The 22,019-nt window shown below is 44.6% G+C and overlaps 1 protein-coding gene across 1 annotated transcript in view; it reads left to right on the top strand.

The window, feature by feature from the left end:
• FAT2 (FAT atypical cadherin 2) overlaps nucleotides 1–22,019 on the top strand; it is a 231,215-nt gene that overhangs the window by 182,362 nt on the left and 26,834 nt on the right. Inside the window, exon 20 of the mRNA XM_086931273.1 lies at nucleotides 5,026–5,464. Within this exon, the coding sequence (XP_086787399.1) occupies nucleotides 5,026–5,464 (439 nt within the window). The remainder of the gene's footprint in view (nucleotides 1–5,025; nucleotides 5,465–22,019) is intronic.

Below are 22,019 nucleotides of genomic sequence, written 5' to 3' on the forward strand. Positions count from 1 at the left end.
CAGTTTAATTCCCAGGATCTCCTGCTGTAGTCAATCTTTGTCCCCTGCATATCTTTTCATTCTCCATCTAAAGCACATCCTCCCAGTCTGTGGTGCGGAGACAGCCCCCAAACAGATCTGGGCTTGAACTGTAGGTTGCCTCCATTCTGACCTAGTCTCTTGGCTGGCCTAACCACCTCACCCAAATGGGTCTCCTTGTAGGCATACACATATGCCACTCTCTCTTACCATAGCCAGCCCTCCAGGCAGTCAACTTGGGCAACTTCCTGCAGAACAGCATTGACTTTAGCTAATGTTGCATACTAGAGATGGCTGGTGAACTTTGAATTTGAAGGGTTATAAATGACTGTTGTATTGCAGAGAGAGTGAAAAAGGTGATCACACCTTGCATAAAGGTAAACAAAGGCCCAATGTAGTGCATCTTAGAGCAAAACTATTCAACGAATTGGACAAGAAGCCACAGGTTTTACAGGGAGTTCTAACGGTCCCCCCAGGGAGGAGTGGTGGCAATCTCCCTCTCCTCCCAATGCCATTGTGGAGGAGAGGTCTAGCGAGGCCTAGTGGGGTCCTTGAGCAGAGAAATCAGACGTTGTCCAATTTAATTTGTGGCCTCATCGACGCCTGACAAGGTTTGTGTCTTGATTAAGAGCTCATTAAGACTCTTAGGGGCATTAAAGACTCCCCAGATCTGCCAGCTCCAGGCGTGCTAGATTGAACGCTGGTGGATCTGGGGGACTGAGGGGACTTTGACGAAGTTGCCGACTTTACTGAGGTGACTCTGCTGCCATTTGCCAACACTTTTCCGAGCCATTGTCTTTATGGTCCTGTGAGAACTGAGTTAAAAAGAAGAGTCTGGCTAATTTACATCTCTGGCATGGCTTTCAGGAAGCACAAGCATTGCTAATGGCCCTTGGGTTACAGGGCACAATACTTGCCCTGAGCACTGGCAACCCTTGCTATGCCACTATGTCTCTCTTCTTTCATCTTCCTTTTACTTTTCATTCCGCCCTTCTACGAAGGTTCTCACTTGTGAATTAGTATGGGAGTTTATGTGGAATGATGCAGAGTTTTAAAATTGAAAAGGTGTACAGAGCTCACAATCTCAGAGTTATATATAGGGTACACAAATCTTAGGCTCAGCCCTTCAAGCTACTGCCTAGGTTGCATATAAACTCTACAGTTTTCAGACAACAAACATATCCTTGGGGCCCAACTATACAATCATAGACTTCAGGCAACAAATCAACTAACAATGCAATATGCTATATCAATATAGATCAGGACTGTCCAGTGTTTCTCCAGGAAGGTCACAGCACATTTGCTACTGTTCCATAAGGCCGAAGTATGCCCTACATGCTGCAAGCATCACAATCACATACCAGGGTTGCCCAAAGTAAGTCTGTGATAGCCACCAGATGTCAGTGATGTCCTGCCTTATTCCAGGGAATCACTCGAGAAACCAAGGATAGCCACCAAATGCTAGCAGTGTTCACCTTATACGTGGGACATTGTTATGCCAGAGATAACAATCACTAAATACCGATGCTGTAATTATGTAACGAATATATACAATAATCCAGCCTCCTTGACCACAATATGTTAGTACTACCATTACTCCAATAATCACCACTATACCTCGCATGGTTATCATTATGTGATGTATAGCCACAATAATGCCAAGGATGCTGAGGAAGTCCTCAATATACCAGTAACATCATTATGCATGGAAGACCACCTTTATGCCAGACATACCAAAGCACTGGTGGTTTTATGATTTTGTTTTTACCCTTTGATGACATTAGTAAATCGTATAATCTTAACCAAATACTCAGAATCTATTCCAATTAAAGCTATGCCCTTTGAGATTGTCAACCCTTCCAGCATCTCACCACCATAGAGAATTTTGAGGCCTGATTATACCATAGTTAATGTTTCACTATGTAACACCGAGATAACAAAAGCCAGTACCTCCACCTTCAGTTAACTTGAAACCTCTCTCCGTTTATAACTACTAGGATCAGGTAGCCGTATTCAGGTAGATCATTATATTTTGCTCTGATTAAGCAATTCAATTAACCCTTACTATCTGTATTGAACAGACCAATCTTCATTTAACTAACACAATGAGAGCAAATAGACCAATATGACTTTGGTCAATGAAAATTCACAAACTATACAGATAAGAAAACCCACACATCAAAAGAGCTACAAGGTCATACAAAGCGCAGAAGTGCTCACTACAAATACTGACAGGATAGAATAGCATAGCATTGTTAACCTGGAAACGGCTAGTAGCACACCCCCCCCCCCCTAACATGAAGATGTTTCAATGGCTATGATTTGCTTACCCTATTTAGTTTGAGGGGCTGGGCATTTCCTTCAAGGCCATTTTGAACAAAGGCCCAAAATACCTCACTTGAATATTCCAGGGATACAAGCAATTTTGCTCCCTTTGAGTTCGAAGTGTTGATGAATTTGAGAGCATGCTCTGAACGCTGATGGTGACACACTAACAGATCAAAGTGCGAGGATGTGGACAGACTGTCCTTAGAGTTGTGGTAGGAAGCAATATCTTCAAATTCTGGAAAAGCCGTAGAACAGAACTGCTGGTGAAGCTTGGTATCTTCTGCATCTGCATTTCCTTCAAGAGCGTGTAACATGAATGGAACTTTCTTCGTGTACTGTATGTATCGTTTTGAAGGCCTTCCGCCGTAGCTTTCTGATGATGGGCCTGACAGAAGACACTAGTGTATGAGCTATTGCTTGACTAATGTAGCATAATGAGCATCTCTGGACAGCAACAGCGTAGAAGCTGCTGGAGACTACTGAAGAGGTGGGTTAATTCTAATTAACATTAATTCTACCTGGCAATTTCTGATTCATTTAGAATGTGTTATCTCGATTCAGACCACTTTGAGTTTGCAGCTTTTGCTCATAACTTATGTTAGAAATGTGTATTCAAACCCCCTTGGTTTCGAGGTGAACCATGAGTTTTGATTTTCCTCTAGGGAGGCTATCTGTTTCTCTATTGATTTTGCTGTATTCATAGGATTATTCAGAGTTCTGATTATGTGCCCTGCTTTCATGTCTTCATGGCATTTAATAATTTTTCTGTACCACTTGCTAAATGAGATTTTTGAAATACCCTTTAACTTTTCTCCAATATCGACCTCAGTTATTGAGCAGACCGTGTTAATATTTGGGTTGGGTGTGATGTTGAGTAAGCATGGGCGAATTCGCGATCCGCGGATTTGTGAATTCGCGATCCGCAAAATTCGCGAATTTGTGCGAATTTTTGGTTTTTTGCGTGTTCGCGGGTTTTTTGCGTGTTCGCAGGGTTTTTTGCGTGTTCGCGGGGATTTTTGCGTCTTCGCGAGCCGCTTGCATAGCGAAGTTACCCATGCAGTCGTTTATGGGAGAGGGAGAGAGAGATAGATAGATAGATAGATAGATAGATAGATAGAGAGAGAAAGAGAGGGAAAGAGAGAGGGAGAGAGAGAACGAGAGAAAGAAAGAGAGGCCGCATCTCTGAAGGGCCAGATTCCTGAGTTGCCCCTACAGAACATACAGCTTTTTATTTTTAGCAAAATGCATATGAAAATTGTGCTGAAAAGGTCTCTTTTAGTTTAACCCCTCCTGACAACTCAAAATGGGTGTATTTGCCATCCTCTCCCTTCTTTCTGTTTTTTATATCTCTAAGTGCTTCCTGATGAGGTTTAATTCCTTGGACAGGTGCCTCGTTGCCTACTTGTAACTATTCTCTGACCCTGCTTCAAGGGTCAGAGCAGGGTCAGAGAATAGTTGCAAGTAGGCAACGAGGCGCCAGGAAGCTATTAGCAGCAGGTGTCCAAGTTGAAGTTAATTTGTTTGTAACCCTTTTGTAAAAGGTTACAAAGAAATTAGGTTCAACTTTTGCACCTGCTGCTGTAACCCTTGCTTGGCTGAAAATTCGTCCCCGCTGATTCGCGGATTTTACCGCGATTTCGCGAGATTCGCGGATCGCGAAATCGCGGAAAATCCGCAAATTCGCCCGCGAAACGGATTTTACGCCCACCCTTAAGTATGGTGACCTTTATTTCAAGATCAAGTGTATGCAGGAGCCGAGCTGCGTGAGGTACATTTTGGGGTGATCTAAATATTGGAGTGCAATAGAATTTTGGAGTTCGGCTCTGACGCAAGTAATCCATCAACAGTAGATGGTTCATGACCATGTAAATTGAGGCCCATTCAAGGCAAGGTACATCTCTAATATAAGGTGACAAAAAAATAAAGGTCCCCAAAGCACCCTTTTACTAAGTGGCTTGGGAGCTCACAGGTGGCAAAGTGCTACTTTGCCTGGAGAGCTGAACATTCTTGTGCTGTGCCTGAGCATAAGAAGAAAGAAAACTTGTCCTGTAATGGATATAGGGAGTAGTTTTGGCTCTTGACTAAAATGTTTTTCTACTTTAAACCATGAACATGTACTCCTTAGTCTATGTTGGGAGCCTGTGGGGAAAACCACCAGAACATAAATTCAAGCAAGTATTGGTAGTAAACAGAGTAAAAAGGCAACAGTAATCACTTCCACGCATCCTTAAACTAATAACTATACGTACAAAGAGTTTTCAACACATTAGTCTAACTTATAGTTTAAATAGAGTGAAAATGTTATTTTGCACCCTGTCAACCCAGGTGTCCGAATCAAGAGTGACATACCTTTCGGAAACTCTACAGTTCCCAGAGCGCGAGAGAGCCTTATAATCCAATACTGATGAGCCTTGATAAAGTCCATTCCTGTTCTGGACGAAACACATGTTGGCTTGAGTTCAATCAAAATTGATTTCTGAATGTAATACATTTGTATTTAAGTTTGTACTTGATGTCAGAATATGTTTCTTAATGCTTCTATTTGTCTCATGCATATTCATCCATCTAATTTGTTTCCTGAGTTGCATACTTGAGGTATAAGAGAAGAAGATCTTTAGGGCACGCTGATTACTCTGCATAAATGGTTGCACCTAATATGTGTTCCTTTCTACTTTTCAGCTCATTAATGGCATCCCCAACTTCCAGTTCATGTGCCAAGACAACGTCAGTGAGGTACTACCCCATCTGCCTGTTGTAAGTGACGGAAGGTGGCACTCGGTGTTACTGGAGGTGGAGCGTTCGTCCTTCCGTCTACTTATCGATGGCTCAGGCAGTGTAACTTTCAGGCGCCTCGTGGAACCGTGCGAGGTCTCCTCTTCTGAGGCAGAGCTGATCATCGGGGGCCTTCTCCAACAGCAGCCCAGGAGGGTCTCTCAGGCATTGAGAGGTTGCCTTACTGCTGTCAGTATTGATGGGGAAGATATTGTGCTTGGTGCAAAGGAGAAGACTGGTGGTATTGTGGAGGAAGTGGGCATCAAGCCGTGCTGTGCCCATGAAGGTTCCTGCGTGAGCGACCCTTGCCAACATGGCGGCATTTGTGCTGAGATTCACGGAGGAGGTATGTTCTGGGCGACAAAAACTAGTCACTACATTAATTTTAGATGGCTGCTTTTTATGTTTTCTAATCTTAAACTGTGCATTCATCAACCTCCTTCAAGTGGCATAGGGGAGACAGAGGCAAGATTTGGTGTTGGGTCTGCAGATTCTGTCTGATTTGTGGATGTTAGATCTTAAGAGCAAAAGCGATTGGTTTAATGATTGAACACGTTTGTAAATAACCACATTTGCTAGTGTTTCGTGGCATTAACGATATATGCAGATACCTGGAGCGTAATATGCTATTTGTTATCTTGATTAGGCAGGAGAAGAGCATCTGCTTCAGTGAGTCGTAACTAGGGCCATTGGAATGATGTGATTTTGTGGCAGCTGCATGTTCAGCACATTTATGGATTTGCCTCGTTTGCCACTTAATCCATCATTTTCTGCTTAATCTGTAGATTTTAACCAAAAAATTGTTTCTAGCACAAACGGATCAAAAGTTATTCAGCAAGGAGTATTGCAGTGCAGTTAAAGGCCCTTGGAAAAGGTCACCTTTTTATTGCTTATTGTTGTGTTTGTGTGTTAAATTGATGCTAAAGAGATTAAACATTTGCCCATAAAGTGCTTACATGGTGGTGTGTGATGTGGAGTGGAGTAGAGCAGAGTGTCATAGAGTGGAGTGGTGTAGAGTAGAGTAGAGTATATTGTCATAAAGTGGAGTGGAGTGTCATAGAGATTGCCATAGAGAGGAGTGATGTAGACTGGAGTGGCTTAAAATGCTGTATAGTGAAGTGATGTGGTGTAGAGTGGTGTAGATTATTGTAGAGTGTGGTAAAGTGGAGTGGTGTAGAGTGTCTTAGCAAGGAGTGGAGGGGACTGGAGTGGAGTGGCGTAATATGGAGCCGTTTTATAAAGTGGAGTGCAGTAGAGTAAAATGGCATAGAGTGAAGTAGAGTATCATGGAGTGTAGTGGGTTAACATGCCATAGAAAAGAAGGGGTGTATAGTGGAATAGAGTGTCATAAACTGGCATAGAATGTCACAGACTAAGGTGGCATAGAATGGAGTAGAGTGGAGTGGAATGGAGTAGAGTAGAGTGGAGTAAAGTGGCATGGAGTGGCATACAGTAGAGAAGAGTGGCATAGAATGGAGTGTCATATAGTGGAGTGTCATAGAGTGCTGTGGTGTTAAGTGGAGTGGAGTGGACGAGAGTGTCATGTAGGAGAGTGGTGTAGAGTGGAGTTGTTTAGAGTGGAGTGTTATGGAGTGGACTAGTGTGGCATAGAGTGGTGAAGAGTGGAAAGCCATATCGTGCAATAAAGATATGTGGAGTGGCATAGAGTGGCGTAAAGTGTTGTTGAATATAGTAGCATAGAATGGAGTAGCGCAAAGTGATGTAGAGTGTCATAGAGTGGAGTGGCATGGAGAACATTGTCATAGAGTAGAGTAGAGTGTTGTAGAGTGGAGAGCAAGAGTGGAGTGTTGTATAGTGGAGTACAGTGTCGTAGGATAGAGTGGTAAGGAGTAGAGTGCCATAAACTGGAGTGGCATAGAGCAGAGTAGTGTCATGGATGAGAGTGGAGTAGCGTGTTGAGGAGTGGCATAGAGTGGAGTAGCACAGACTGGATTAGAGTGAAGTGGCGTAGAGTAGAGTAAAGTTGAGTAAAGTGGCTTAGAGTGGTGTGGCATAGAGTGGACTGGTGTAGAGTGGAAAGGCTTAGATTGGAGTAAAGTTGAGTGGCGTAGAGTGACTTTTGTAAAATGGAATGGCGTAGCGTGGAGAAATATGTCATACAGTTGAGTGGTGTAGAGTGGAATGACATAGAGTGGAGTAGCATAGAGTGCAGTGACGTAGATTATAGTGTAATAGAGTGGAGTAGAGCGGAGTGGAATAGAATGGAGAGGAGTAGAGTGGAGTGGCGTAGAATAGAGCATAGTGTCATAGAGAGGAGTAGGATAGTGTCTAGTGGCATAAAGTCGAGTGTCGTAGAGTAGAGTAGACTAGAGTGTTGTATATTATTGTAGAGTAGAGTGGATTAAAGTGCCGTAGAGTGGAGTGGCATACATTGGCGTCAAATGTCATAGAGTGGAGGGGTGTAGAGTGTCGTAGAGTGGAGTTCAGTGTTGTAGAGTGGAGCAAAATAGAGTGGAGTGGCGTAGAGTGGAGTGGCTTAGAGTGGAGTGTACTAGAATTGGTAGCACACAGCCATTACAGACTGCACTTTTTTGTTTGAAATTACCATTACATTTGCACAGCTATACAGTTTTTCTGATAAAACTATACAGTCCACAAACAATAATGTGTGAAAATCCCTTAGTGTATTCTTTTGATCGTATTAAAATATTTATTTTTACCACACCTCAGAATTACAAAAATGTGTTTCATTTGTGCTTTCCTAATTTTGATATGTTCTGAAATGTTTGTACCGTTCATTTACTGGTATTAAAATGTTGTTGTGTGCTAGAAAAAAACATTCTGCAGCCTTCCTTTTCAACCCCTAGTACCCAGAAAGATTGTCACATAAATCCTCTCACTCTGGTTATCTTGGGGTTGCTTCAGCACCCTCATTGCCCTACTTCTAGCACCTATTGCATGGGAGTGAAATTGAGAAAGAGGAATATTTAAGTTATGCTATTAGTAAAGAGCACTGACCACAATAAACAAGCTCGTAGACAGAACAATGTTCTTCCAGGGGTAGAGATTAATGAACTGGTAGTGGCAGAGATAAGAAGAAACAGTCAAGCAGAAAGGTAAAATGCAGGAAACATTTCCAAAGAAATGCACCACCAGAAAACACATCTACTCTAGTGGAGTCCCTCATGAAAAATGAAAAAAGAGTTCCCAGAAAGCAAGCACTTGTGGTTGATTTCAAGGAGCCATTCAGAGAAGTGGTAAACAGACTATGCTCCATGGGAGGGTCAAAGACATGCAAATTAGCCTAAAACTAAAGTGGATGCGAGTCACATAACACAAAGCCAACGGTAAGCAATGGGTAGATGGTTTACAAGGGAAGCTGTCAGCATGTCCCAATGATGTCTTTGAAACCAGACAGCTGTGCTGTCTAGTAGGCTTCGACTTAAAAAAAGAGCAGGATGGAATATATATTATCTTCCTAATCTATCGATGGTTTAAGTAGTAGGGCTCACAGTTTGACGGTCACGTTGTCAACACTTCCCACTCCCTCGTGTTAAAGCCACACATTTTGATACTCAAAGTATTGAAACTGTTGTTGCTGTTCTCATAGAATCACCCTCAATAATTATTCCTCTTCTCTCTTGTTCCCTGCATTTGAAGCCTACACAGCAAAAACGGATATATAGATATATATTATGATATCCACATTTATTCTTATTTGTGAAATGTAGAATATGCGCAATACTCTTTATGTAGCCCATGTGGTAGAAGGAGTTGTCTCTCCCTTTTCCATAGTTCCTATGTATGCACTGAAGCATCTTTAAGGATAATATCAACACTTGTTTAAAGCAAAGAAACTCAACAACCTATTTACGTGGTTGTGACGCAGTGCGAGTTACCTGGCTGAGCTGCTCTGTGTGACAGGGAAAGGTCAGAAATGTTCCATATTTGAGGGAATATAATGCATGCCTGCCTTTTCCCCTGCACTGGCACCCTTTTGGCAGCCTAGCGCCAACACAGGCACCCTTGCACCACACTGCAAGGGTGTTTGTGTTGCATGCAAATCCTGGGAGGCATTTTCCTCTTTCTATGTGTGCTGCAAGATACAGCACACGTAGAAAGAGGAAGTAGTGAAGATAAATACAGATTTTTCTCTTCATTACTCCTCTCCTGAGAAGGCATATCTTTTTGACGTATTCCCAGGTCAACCAGTTCTGGTAAGTCTGGCAATGTGCCAAAAACCACGGGAGTTGCGTGGGAACACCCTTGCAACACCTTCGCAAGGCCGAGTCAGGCAATGCGCCGATTTGCACTGCGCTGCTTTACTCCAGATTTATGGAGCCACTCTGGGCCACGCAAAGTGGCCTTGCGTGGCTTCATAAACCTGACTTAAGGGTTGTGTTGCTCTTGCACCACCTTACGTGGTGCAAGAGTGACACACACCCCCTCATAAATAGGCCCCGAAATATACTCTACCATCTGGATAGTGTGACCTTTCATACCAACATCGTGAGTCTCACCCTTGAGCACAGTCTCTCTCTTGATTGATTTTATTTTTAATTCATTTGGAATTTTGTAAAGTGCCAAATATCACTTTAAGGTGGCCTAAAAGTGCTTCGAAGAGCGTGGCATCTCTTAGAACGCTGATTCCTCACTGAATCTAAAGAATTGAAATACAGACTCTCTCATTGGGAGGGAACTTGGAGCCATGGGTGTAGTGTCTCACACTGTTTAGCACCCTCTCTCTCCTTGGAGCATTATGAGTGGTATCTCACACTTTGAAGCGCTCTCTCTAGCCGGGAAATAGTTAAGAATTGCCTTTTAGTCCAAACCTTATACTTCCCTCCAGTGCGTTCTTTCATCTTAGTTCTTCCCTTTGCAAAAATCTACAAATGTATGCAGTTTTCTACCGGGATGCAGCAGTAAAAAAGGTCAGGGGAAGAGTTGACCCCAGAGCCGGTCACTTAAAGACAGAGGTCACATTTCAACTTTGCAGACTAATGCAGTTGAGGATAAAGTGTGTGTGTGAGGGTGGAAGGTTTTGTGTTTGTTTGGGGATGGGGTATCATAAATAGGGACTGTAGGTGCCATGAGAGCTCAGAAACCACATGGCTTTTCTTAAAATGCCTTGCTTTTGTTTGGAGATTGCTGTTGACATGCCTGGGGCTCAGTGGCCCACACCCTGATGGCTGAGTGGCAATTACAGGCTCTCAACCCCCTCAGGCCTCAAAAGGTCCCTGTTAGCAAAGTTAAATGGATTCAAAAGGGCTGTCTAATTACAGCTCCCTGACAGACATTTATGTGAAGAGTGTTACTGTTGGTTTGCTGTGTGTGTAAAGGGAACAAGTCAAGGTGTGCAGACTTTAGCAGCGTACGTGAGTATGTTTCGGTGCCTGTGTGTGTGTTTTTTAGATCTGTGTCTATGTATCTGTTTCTATATCCGCGGACCTGGGACATGATGTACTTAGATTCTTATCAAGAAATTGTAAAATGCATCCATAACTATTTGCAATTTGCAGTTTCTTATTAGAAATCTACTAACCTGGATTTGGTACAGTTGTGTGCAATTTGCACACTGATGTCCACCGAATGGATTGTTATTTAGTGAGCCAACCTATGTAATAATAGCTTTGTGCACAAAATTTGTAATGGGTCTCAATTCGACCTACCTCATTAACATGGATGAGGTGTGTCACAAAATAAGACCCTCTACGATTGGATAGAGTCACAGGCATGGTGGCCTGCTGGAATCAGCAGACCACCAAGTCTATGATCGCTTTTTAATAAAGAAATATTTTTTTCTTGTGCATTTGTTTTCCTAATGGGAAAAAAGCATATATTTAAAACAGAAAATGGATACTTTTGTAAAAAAAAAATTCGGAGCAGGCAATGGTCCCAGAGACCACTGTCTGTCATATAAAATGTTTTTGTCGACATTTACAAAAGGTAGGGGTACCCTTTCCGGTTTACGAATGGTTATCTTCCGTTTTGATTTGGTGATAAAATATTCATATTTTGTTACAGGATTTACATTGCAAAACATTAATAGATGAGCTAAAGAATCGGCATTTGGAAGGGATGCCTTTTACACGCTCCTTCCAAATTCTGATTCTGTATTTATTCTAAAGCTCAACATGTTACTGAATCACAATTTGGGAATTGCAAATTTAAAAAAGCCATTCTGCGGTCACAAACACTCAAATTTGACCTTTGCAACAATAAAATCACTAGGTACATCAAGCCCCTGGAGTCTGTGTGTAATTATGCACCTAAGTGTGCACATAGTATACCACGTATGTGCGTATTATCGATGGATAGTATCACTGAATGTTTAAGCTTCTACTTATTTGTGTCTGCTTACAAGTTTACATCACATTGTGTATGGGTATGACATTTTGAGAATCTGTTTGTGTATTGGTAGGTTTATGAACTTTTTATTCATATCTGTGTGCTCTGTTTGTGTACATATGTCTTTTGTCCCTGCATTTGTTAGTGTTTTTCTCTCGTTTTGTTTATCTTGTGTTGATATGTCTGTACATGACTATCTAAATATCTATGGTTTCTCTACCTCCGAGTTTTATATTTGTGTTTGCGTGTGCATTTGTGCATACAGGTGTGTATGCATAAACTGTATATGCCATGGGCCAGATGTACAAGTTTTTTTGTTTGTTTGTGAATTGAAAATGTTTTTTTCTAATGTATTAAGGCCCAATTATTTGGTAATCTATTAGCGAATCGCAAATCGAACTTGCGATTCGGCATTAGGAAAGGTGTGTTTGGGACATCCCTTCCTAATACGCAGTCGCAGTGGTATGGGTCACAAAGCATTCACACTTTACCACCTACTTCAAGTAGGTCGTATCCCATTCACATATGGGAAAGGGACCTTTACGTGAATGTTTGTAAAAGCATTTTTTAAGAGCAGGCAGGCATTTCTTTTTTAAATGCATCCCAAGTGGGCTGCATTTAAAAAAAAAAGTCACAAAAGCATTCACTGACATGGTGGTCTGCTGACCCTAGCAGGCCACAATACTTGTGATTTTTTATGATTCCCAATGGGTCGTAAACCGAGAGATATCTCATGAATATTAATGAGGTAGGTCTATTTGAGACCCACTGAGAATCGCAAAATGTGTTAAATACACAATTGTACATAGGTGTTTGCGATTACCAAACGACGTATGGCAAAAATGTACTATTTGATAATTACAAACCATTCCCTAAGTACATCTGGCCCAATGTGTTTTGTGTGTTTTTGTTCCATATATCAATTGTTGCATCTGTTCTAAATATCTTTGGTTTTCTAACTATGTTTTTGTTTACCTGCATATTTGAGTATCACTGTGAATATAATTTTGTGTGCGTAAATGAGTGTGTAATTGAACATTGCACATAAACAGGGTATATGACCTGATATGTTGCAGGTGCTCTGTTGAAAACGTTGAATTTGTCGGGTCCTCTGACTGAATTCATTTCTTGCTATCTTTAATTGTATGTGAAATTAAACTTTTCGGCAGCGTGGCTTGGACAGCAATGAAGACGGGCGCCTGAGTCCATTACCTCCACCAACCCGAGGGAAACAACCGCGATTACATTAGCGAAACAACATAATTGAAACCGACAAATAGCAAGTAAGGACATCGGAACACCAGGAGCACGCCCAGGTGTACGCAACCAAAGCCAAGGTGAGCTGCAAAGCCAAGAAACAGCCTCAACACCAGACCAAGATAGGCGCGTAGGGGCGAGAAAATGGCGCGGCACCGGAGCTAGCCCGAGCAAGGAAAGGGCTCAGACGTCTGAGAGAGAGAGAGGAACCGGCAGCAAAACAACTCCCCTGAGCTATCAGACCAAGTGAGTGCCAGGAGTGGGGGAGAACGAGAACATTAGGCGCTGGAAAAGGGCAACAACCACTCGCGGCGAAAACAAAACTGAAGGTGTACACAGGCAGAGGCCATCTTAGCCAGCAAACAACAAGCTAGCACAGTCCAGCCAAGTGATTACCAGCGAGTGCAACGCCGGGAAAGAGGGAACAAGAAATATGTTGCAAACGAAGCGGAGGTGGCACACGGGCAGCGCCCTTCACAGCGTGGGCACACCCACCCAGGACCAACGACTGACAGGCAAACGCACAAAGATCATACGCTCGACGAGCAAATCACAGAGGACAGAAAAGAATGACAATCACTCAGGCCATAAGCAGGCTAACACGCCTAACAGAGCAGACGAGTGAGGGCAACGAGGGGCAGAAGGTGGCAACGACAAAAGCAGGAAAAGAGAATCAACCACTACGGCGAAAACAGAAACGAAACCGATAGTGCACACAGGCAGTGGCCATCTTGGCGAGAACCTACACAAGGCCAAAGGATAGGCGAGCAAATTCACAGAAGATACAAATGAGCAATCGCTACTGTGGCCACAATCTGGCGTAGGTACCTAACAGACCTGGCAAGCGAGTGCAATCAGGTGCAGCAGGAGGTAACGGCAGCAACGCCGGAGAAGTGCAACAACTAGCGAGACGAATATGAAACTGTAGGTTCAGACAAGCAGCAGTCATCTTGGCGGGAGCGCACGATCGAACGATCGACGTGCAAACGCACAGAGCACACAATCGGGCAATCGTCCCTGTGGGCACAAGCTGGCAAACGTACCCAACAGACCAGAGAAGCGAGTGCAATCAGTGCCAGCGTGTGACAACGGCATTAACGCCGAAAAGTGAACCACCACCGAGGTGAATTCAAAACTGAAGATGCAGGCGGGCACCCGCCATCGCGGCTGCAATACATCCATCCAAGGCCATACATCCAGCGCGCATACAGCACTGTGAAGGAAACAGGCGCCAAGCACGGTAGGCAGAAGCACGCATGCAAACCAACGGGCCAGACAGCAGGGCAAACGCTGACGCAGAGCAAGCTTTGCGGAGTAACGCAACCAGTAGCGCGAACAGGCAGGGGCCTCTCCCACAGCAGCGCTCACCCAAAGCAAAGGCAAAGAAGCACACACACACGAGTGAGGCGAAGGGACGCCCCACAACATCACCCAGGACACGAAAGAACTAAAGCAAACAAGGCAAAGGGCATAGAACGGGAAAGATAACCCTGCCTCAAGGCTTCCTGCTGGTACCCTGAAGCGGAACTGGCAGGTGCAAAAACAAGAACAAGGTCCATCCGAGAGCCAAGCAGATACAGACTAGACTGCCAGCACACAAGTAATGCCCCACCGGGCCCATGGGAGAGCACTCTAGCTCGGCAGCACAACGGAAAGGAGGCAGGCTAGACAGCTACTTAGCCATAAGGCGCCTCAGCGAAATGTCAAACCAAGAGGGAAAAGGACCCAATGAGTTAAAGAAATATAAAAATAACCCTCCAGACTCGCCCTTGAAGCCTAAAAATGATACAACTCTGGACACAAGCGTCAGGAAAGTCAACAAAGGTAATGAGGTTGCTAAGTCCATCAAACAAACAATCGACAGCATGCAGCTAGAGCTAGCAACACAAACAGCAGGATTGACACAGCAGAATCGCGAATCAGCGACATCGAGGATGCCAACACTCAGTCAAGCATAGCTCTACTTTCGGTCTCCAAAGCCACCAGCAGCCTAAAGAAGCAGCTGGCTGAGCAAGACGACCGCACAAGAAGAGGCAACATAAGGCAACATAAGACGACTCTGCGTACCGGAATGGGAAGAGGACAAGCCAGGACCCTGCTCAGCCCTCCTTAAGGAGCTCATCCCACAAATCAAGGGCCTTAAATTTGACAGACACTTCGAACTGGACAACGCTTATCGTGTACCAGCGATGAAGCTCCAAAACGCACGTGGCCCCCACCCAATCATCTGTAGACCTCTTAGGTCACAGCAAACGGAGGCCATTTTTGCAGTAGCTAGGAAAAACCAGACCCTGAAGTGGAAAGACAACAAAATATTAATTACACAAGACTTCTCGTGCCAAACCGTCGAAACAAGAAAAGGCTTCCTGGTACTGAGGGAAAGAATGAGGAAGGACAACATCACTTTCAGCTTCGCAGGCCCGGCAAGACTGAGAATTGTTGACAAAGGGCACACCCTGATCTTCGACGATCCGGGCGAACTAAGAAGACACCTCCGCGGCCCTCCACCGGAGGATATGGAGGCGCAACGCTCGGACACTGCGAAGAGAAGAGCGTCATCGGACAACACGAGTGCAACGGACCACTCCTGCAAAGGGCAATAATCATGGACACAAGAGAACTCAAATCACTAGATCAACTACTCGACCTCAAGCAACCATTCTACCTCACTGTATAGTTGTTTATCTAAAACCTAAATTGGCAAAAGAAGACGGTCCTCAGTCCCGGGGCGGACCCTGTCAATAACTCAGTACACTGGTCCTACCTCAAGGGTAGCACGCCTACCTCATTCACCCTGGGACAGGGGGAACCCAACAACGCAAGACATTCCGTATGGACCAATGTATATCCTTTACTAATGATCCCTGGTCAAGCCTGGGGCCAAGACCCTAGATAGGACATGAAGAAACCCTCGGGGGAGGGATGGGGGAGGGAACGTTGCTGATGCATGCCCAACTTTTGAAATGCGGGGGGAGGTGGGAGGAGGGGCGGGCTAGTACAGAGCATATACTTCTATTTCTTTCCTTCTCTAATTCTCACATTCTTAACAGACATACATACCCAGCCAGCACGACTATCAGACCAACCCGACTGGGCACATAAGGAGGCACCCAGGAGAGGGTGGAGTGGAACAAAATGTAGGGGGGGCAACCCCCCATAGACAACACCAAGTAAGGGCGATAAGTAGCATAAATCATGAGAATACATAGCAACTCCCAGCTACTCTCAGACCTAAAAATAACCTCACTCAACGTTAAAGGGCTCAACCACCCGATGAAGAGAAGGAAGATAATGGACTACCTAACTAAACTAAAAAGCGATGTGTGCTTCCTTCCGGAAACAAAACTTTCCGAAGAGGACGCACAGCGCCTAAAGGCGAACTGGGTAGGGCTAACCCTATGCTCGCCAGCCATTCACAAAAAGAGAGGGGTAATAACGCTAATAAATAAGAAAGCCAGACTGACCCTACATGAGTACCATGCGGACGACGATGGGCGCCTGCTAATAACCAGTCTGAAGCGTGGGGTGGAAACTATACATATCGCCAACATCTACGGCCCAAACACAGAGAACGAGCCCTTTTGGAAAGAGGTGGGGGATGAACTTGGCAGTCTCCCCCAAGATGAGCTCCTGATAGTGGCAGGGGACCTCAATCAGGTACTAGATCAAACCATAGACAGACACCCACAAAGAACCAGACACCAAACACAGTCTCAACACATACTTAGGAACCTATGCACCAAACTCCACCTCAGGGACCCATGGAGACTCCAAAACCCAGACGCCAGAGACTTTTATTCTCACCCCCACAACTCATATAGCAGAATTGACTACATCCTGATCTCAGTCACTCACACCCACCTTATAGAACACACAGAGATTGCGCCAAGAACAGTGTCAGATCACTCCCTCATCAGCCTAAAACTAAGCGGTCGTCACAACCAACAAACAAGCTGTAGATGGAGATTCAACAGCGATGTCATTAGGGATCCAGCTAACGCTGCCGCCATAGAGGAAGCCATTAAAGACTATCTAGAAATCAACGACAAGCCAGACATAGACAAGGGAGTACTCTGGGATGTTATGAAGGCCACAATAAGGGGGAAAATAATAAGCATCAAGTCTAGAATGAATAGGGACAGGAACAAAACAATACTAGAATTAGAGGGGCAGATCAAAGACCTGGAGATGCATCACAGGGTCAACCTAGCCGACAGAAATACACTGACGACCCTGACGAGGAAAAATTATGAGCTCAATAAGATTTTAAGCGAGCGAGCAGGTACATGGATAAACGGGTAAAAAGCCATAAACCTCTGCTCAGCGAATAAATCAGGCAAGGCCCTGGCCTTATACCTTAAAAGTAAGCAAAGACAACATGCCATCTCAGCCATGACTGACGCCAACAAGACATCTCAAACATCCAACAAAGGGATCCTCAGGATTTTTAAGGAATTCTATGAGTAACTATACAAAGAAGACAAAGACCTAAACCCAGATGGGAGAGCAGCCCTCCTAGGCAAGCTTAACCTACCAAAGCTAACAGAGGCTCAACGCGCAACTCTAGAGCTAGACATTACAGGAGCAGAAATAGACATGGCAGTAGTGGGCCTAAAGGATAACAAGGCACCGGGGCCGGACGGTTACACAGCCAAATTCTACAAACACTTCCTCCCCCTAATTAGGAACACAATGAAAGATGTTTTCGCACACTGCATCAAAGGAGGGAAAATGACAAACTCAATGGCTGAGGCCAACATCATAGTCATTCCCAAAGAAGGGAAAGACACACAATTCCCGCAGAACTACAGACCCATCTCTCTAATTAACGTAGACTGCAAGATATACGCAAAAATATTAGCGGGGAGACTTAACACACAGCTCCCAACCCTCATACACAAAACGCAGGTGGGCTACCTTAAAAATAGACTACCCCAAGACAATACAAGACTCCTATGCCACATAATAAACCATGCCTCTACCAATACGAATCCAGCAGTGATGATCGCGTTAGACGCAGAAAAGGCCTTCGACAGAGTTTCATGGCCCTTCCTTGACCAATGCATGCAGAAGTTCGGCCTAGGTGAGAACTATAGGTCAATGGTGATGGCGCTATATAAGGATCCCAAAGCCAGAGTTGTAGTGAATGGGTGCACATCTGAGGCCCTATCTCTGGAAAGAGCCACCAGACAAGGCTGCCCACTGTCCCCGGCACTGTTCCTACTGACACTAGAACCCCTACTGGCCATGATCAGAGACAACACCAAGATAAGAGGGATGAAGGTCAAAGGCAACACGGTCAAACTAGCAGCATATGCCTATGACATACTCGTCATGACGGAGAACCCCAAGCCCTCGATAGATGCACTAATGAATACCATCCACGTATATGCCAAAGTAGCAGGGTACAAGCTTAACAGAAGCAAGTCCGAATGCAAGCCACTCACCGTTCACACTACCAGGGATGTGTTTGGATCCTCGGGCCTACACATGCAAAAGGGAGCCCTAAAATACCTAGGTATCTATTTTGACAGGGACCTCAAGTCAACACTTGACCACAACGAGAAGGCATTAACAAACAAAATAAAAGACAGGCTAGACACGGGGTCCTCCAAGTACGTCAGCTGGTGGGGAAGGGTAGAAACAATAAAAATGATGATAACCCCTATGGTTAACTACCTGCTGAGCATGCTGCCACTAACAGTCACAGAGGATTTTCACAAAAAACTGAACACCATGATTAACACGTTGCTCTGGAGGGGTAAAAAAGTCACGATTAGCCTCCAGAAACTTAGGCTCAGTAAGGACCTAGGGGGGGCTCAACGTCACAAACTTTAACCCCTTAAGTGCTGCGTCGGGGCGTTGGCCGACGGCAGCACTACCTCCCCAGTGCTGCGCACGACCATTGGACGTCCATTCAGCACTAGTTCCAATGGACAGCGCAGCACTGGGGAGGGATATTTGCGCCGCATCTATGAGGCTAAGACCTTCCAGACAGCCTGCCTTGCCAGACAAGGCATATACTGGCTCACGCCAGAACAGGGTTATACGCCGGCTTGGCTGGAACTAGAAAGAGCCCTGCTGGGTGGCCTAAACCTTGCGGCCCTCCTCACGGCTAACAAACACCCAGAAGCTAGCAACACAATTCTCAGGGACACCAAAAACGCCCTCTTGCAAGTAGACAAAAGAATGAAAAAAAGCATAAAAAATACAAAATGGGAATCCACTTGGTTCAACACAAAAATAAAATACAAGAACAGCATACTTACCTTAACCTCCTGGCTCCAGCGGAGTATCCACACCCCATCCCAACTAGAGGAACGCGGGTCCCCTTCCACCTTTGCCAGCCTACAACTAAAACACGACCTCCCAGACATAGAACTATATAACTTTCTTAAAATTAAGGCGGCAATCACCAAAGCAGGACTAAGCAAAGAAGTCCCAACAATACACCAATAACTGACAAACCTCAACAAACTTGGGCACCAAACGTCATACCGTTATAAACTGCTAAGGGCAAAAACATCCAGTTTAAACAGTAAGGCCATAGAATACTGGGAAACATTACAACGCCGGGCGCTTTAGCGAGAGAGAAAAAGCTCACCTTTGGTCCCTGGCAAGCAGGAACAAAGGCACCACCACACTGGCACAAACAAAATTCTGGCTCCTACACAGAGCGTACTGGACCCCAGCTCGCCTAGCAGCGGTCGGGCTCATAGACCGCGAACTATGTTGGAACTGTCAGAAACAGAAAGGAGACCTAGCGCACATGATTGTCCACTGCCCGAAAGTTAAAACATTCTGGGGGAAAGTAAGAGATTTCGTCTATAATGTAACAGGGTACACTTCTCAACTAGACCTCCTCAGCATAACAAATGCCTTCATGGCCCCAGAGATACACTCAGCCAATGACAGGAGCCTCATTGACCTACTCCTCACGGCGGCAACCAAGACAATCCTCTCTAACTGGAGGACACTGGGAGGGCCACTTTTAGAGTCTGGTTCAACTGGGTCACCTTCCTAAGGGGTGCGGACAACATAACAAAAAATCAAACATCACAAGTTGGACGGGGCAATGAGATGTGGCTCTCACTGGACAAATACCTTGACTCGCAAAAACCGCAGTGAACGCACCACACTGCCTGACACCCTCACGGCCCCCTCCCCCAACCTCCCCCCCCGGCGCCACCCGTCAGTAAACTCTGTTGTCATGCAACCCACAATACACCACACTTGTGTCCGTTTACTCCTTTTCTTCTTCTCGTCTTTCGTCCTACTTACCTCTATACACTATCTCTTTCGCCCGACGGGGGCAACGCATATGTACCTGTATGTAACGCCAAGGTTCAAGCTGTTTATGTATCACCATCACTCAAGCGCCTCAGCAAGCCAGTATGTATCATTATCCATGCATGTAACTACAGCAGACCAGTATTGCCTTCTTTTCGGCCTACTCTGTCCATTTTGTAAAAATTCTTCTAATAAAATCTTTTGAAATAAAAAAAAAAAGAAATTAAACTTTTCGTGGTAGAGCTGCTAAAAAAAGAAAAATCATAATTTTACAATTCGTGAAACTGTGAAATTATTCACATTTTTATCAATTGCACATCTAGTGAAATTCTCCATTTTTGTCCAGGAATATCCTCCCAAAAAGTCAGTTAGTATGATTTTTTCTTTTTCAACTAAATAAGTATTTTCCTTATTTTGCTGGAGATGCTATGCAAAGTAAATTTTCAGACGTTTTTCCTACATCTCAATCTATTTTGTTAACTTTTCCACCGAACTTCATGAACTTTGTGTGAAGTGCTGCAGTTTGACATATCCCTAGTTGTACTGCTGCTCTGAGGACATCAGAATAGTTTGCTGGTGACCTATGACTACCCACTCTTTAGTCTGACGTGTGCCTAGGATGGTGGATATTGACAGCATTCGGTTACCTCATGGTCTGATGATGTGGTTGAGAATTCCCAGGTCATCCAGGGACCTCCCACACCTGCAGTGTAATCATGAGAGCATCATGATCTGATAGTTCATGGTAGCACGCCCGGGCCAGACCATCTAGGGACTTCCCAAACTGATGCACATCATGGTCTGATGGTGCATGGAAGCATTTCCAGGAAAGGTCATATAGGGACCTCTCACATCTGTACCGTAAGTAGGAATGCCTCATGGACTGATTGTCACACGAGCGTGCCCAGCTAGGCCATCTAAGGACCTCTCACACCTGTTGTGTAGGTCCTTTGTAATGCTGCATTATGCTTTGCTTTTCCATGTGTACATTATTTCATTGGCCTCTTGGCATCGTTGTGCATGCGTGCAGATTGTTGCCTGCTTGGTTGTTGTTTTTTCTGTGGCTCCTTCACAAGAGTGAGTCATACAACCATCCATGCAGCCCATCTGAGTGTAATAAGAGGGTTCATGGGTAGCTGCTTGGATATGCATGCCATTGTTTCCTTATCTGAGTGTGTCCTGTGTATATTCTTTGTCCCAGTGTTAGTCCCAGTGTTGTTGTCCCAGTGTCTCTGTCCCAGTTTGTGCCTGAACCCCCTCCTTGTTTATTCCTCTTGCATGTATCATTGTGTTCCCCAATTGCAATGTCAGTGGACCATTCAAGTGGGCTGTGTGTCTCAATGCAAGTGTGTGCCCTTTAGCCATGATACTGTGCTGCTTGTTTTCTATCATACATCATTTACCCTTAACATATCTACTTGTTGATATCGGTATCTGATCTCTCTGCATGTTGTAGGTTTTCCTATGGCGGTCACCACATCTACAGTGTAATTCCATGAGTGTGTATTTCCTTTTCAATATGCTTGTCTTTGTCTGGGTGTCTGCCTACCCAGTGCGCCTTTCCAGCTGCCTTGTGCCTCTCAAAATCCCTTGTACTTGGTCCTAGTGTTGGTGCCAATGTTTGCTAAAGTCCACCCAGAGCCACGACTTTTGTGAAATGACAGAAGTGTTCTTTCTGCCAAGCAAGTGTCACCCAGAGCCCTTTGGCTGTGCGTGTACGGGCGGGGCGAGGGGGCGGAGGGGGCGTGGAGGCACAAAGTCTCAGGTTTTATTAGATTGTTCGCTTTTAGTACATAAAAGGCTTCAGGACCGAAATTACGCAGCAACGCTAACATGTCCTGACAATTAAGAGGAGCTCATGTAGCTTGCTGAAAAATGCAGAAAGGCAGTGTAGGGGCATAAAAAACTACAGATAATTTGTTTTCTTTTGCTCATGGTGGGGTGTGATTTATAATGTGTTTTTAATAATGCATATGGAACATCACAGAGAAATTGTAATCTAAGTTTATTTTATTTGTACCTATTATTACGCTTTTATAAGCTTA

The sequence above is a fragment of the Lissotriton vulgaris genome, chromosome 7 (genome assembly GCF_964263255.1).
Source record: "Lissotriton vulgaris chromosome 7, aLisVul1.2, whole genome shotgun sequence".
Taxonomy (NCBI): domain Eukaryota; kingdom Metazoa; phylum Chordata; class Amphibia; order Caudata; family Salamandridae; genus Lissotriton; species Lissotriton vulgaris.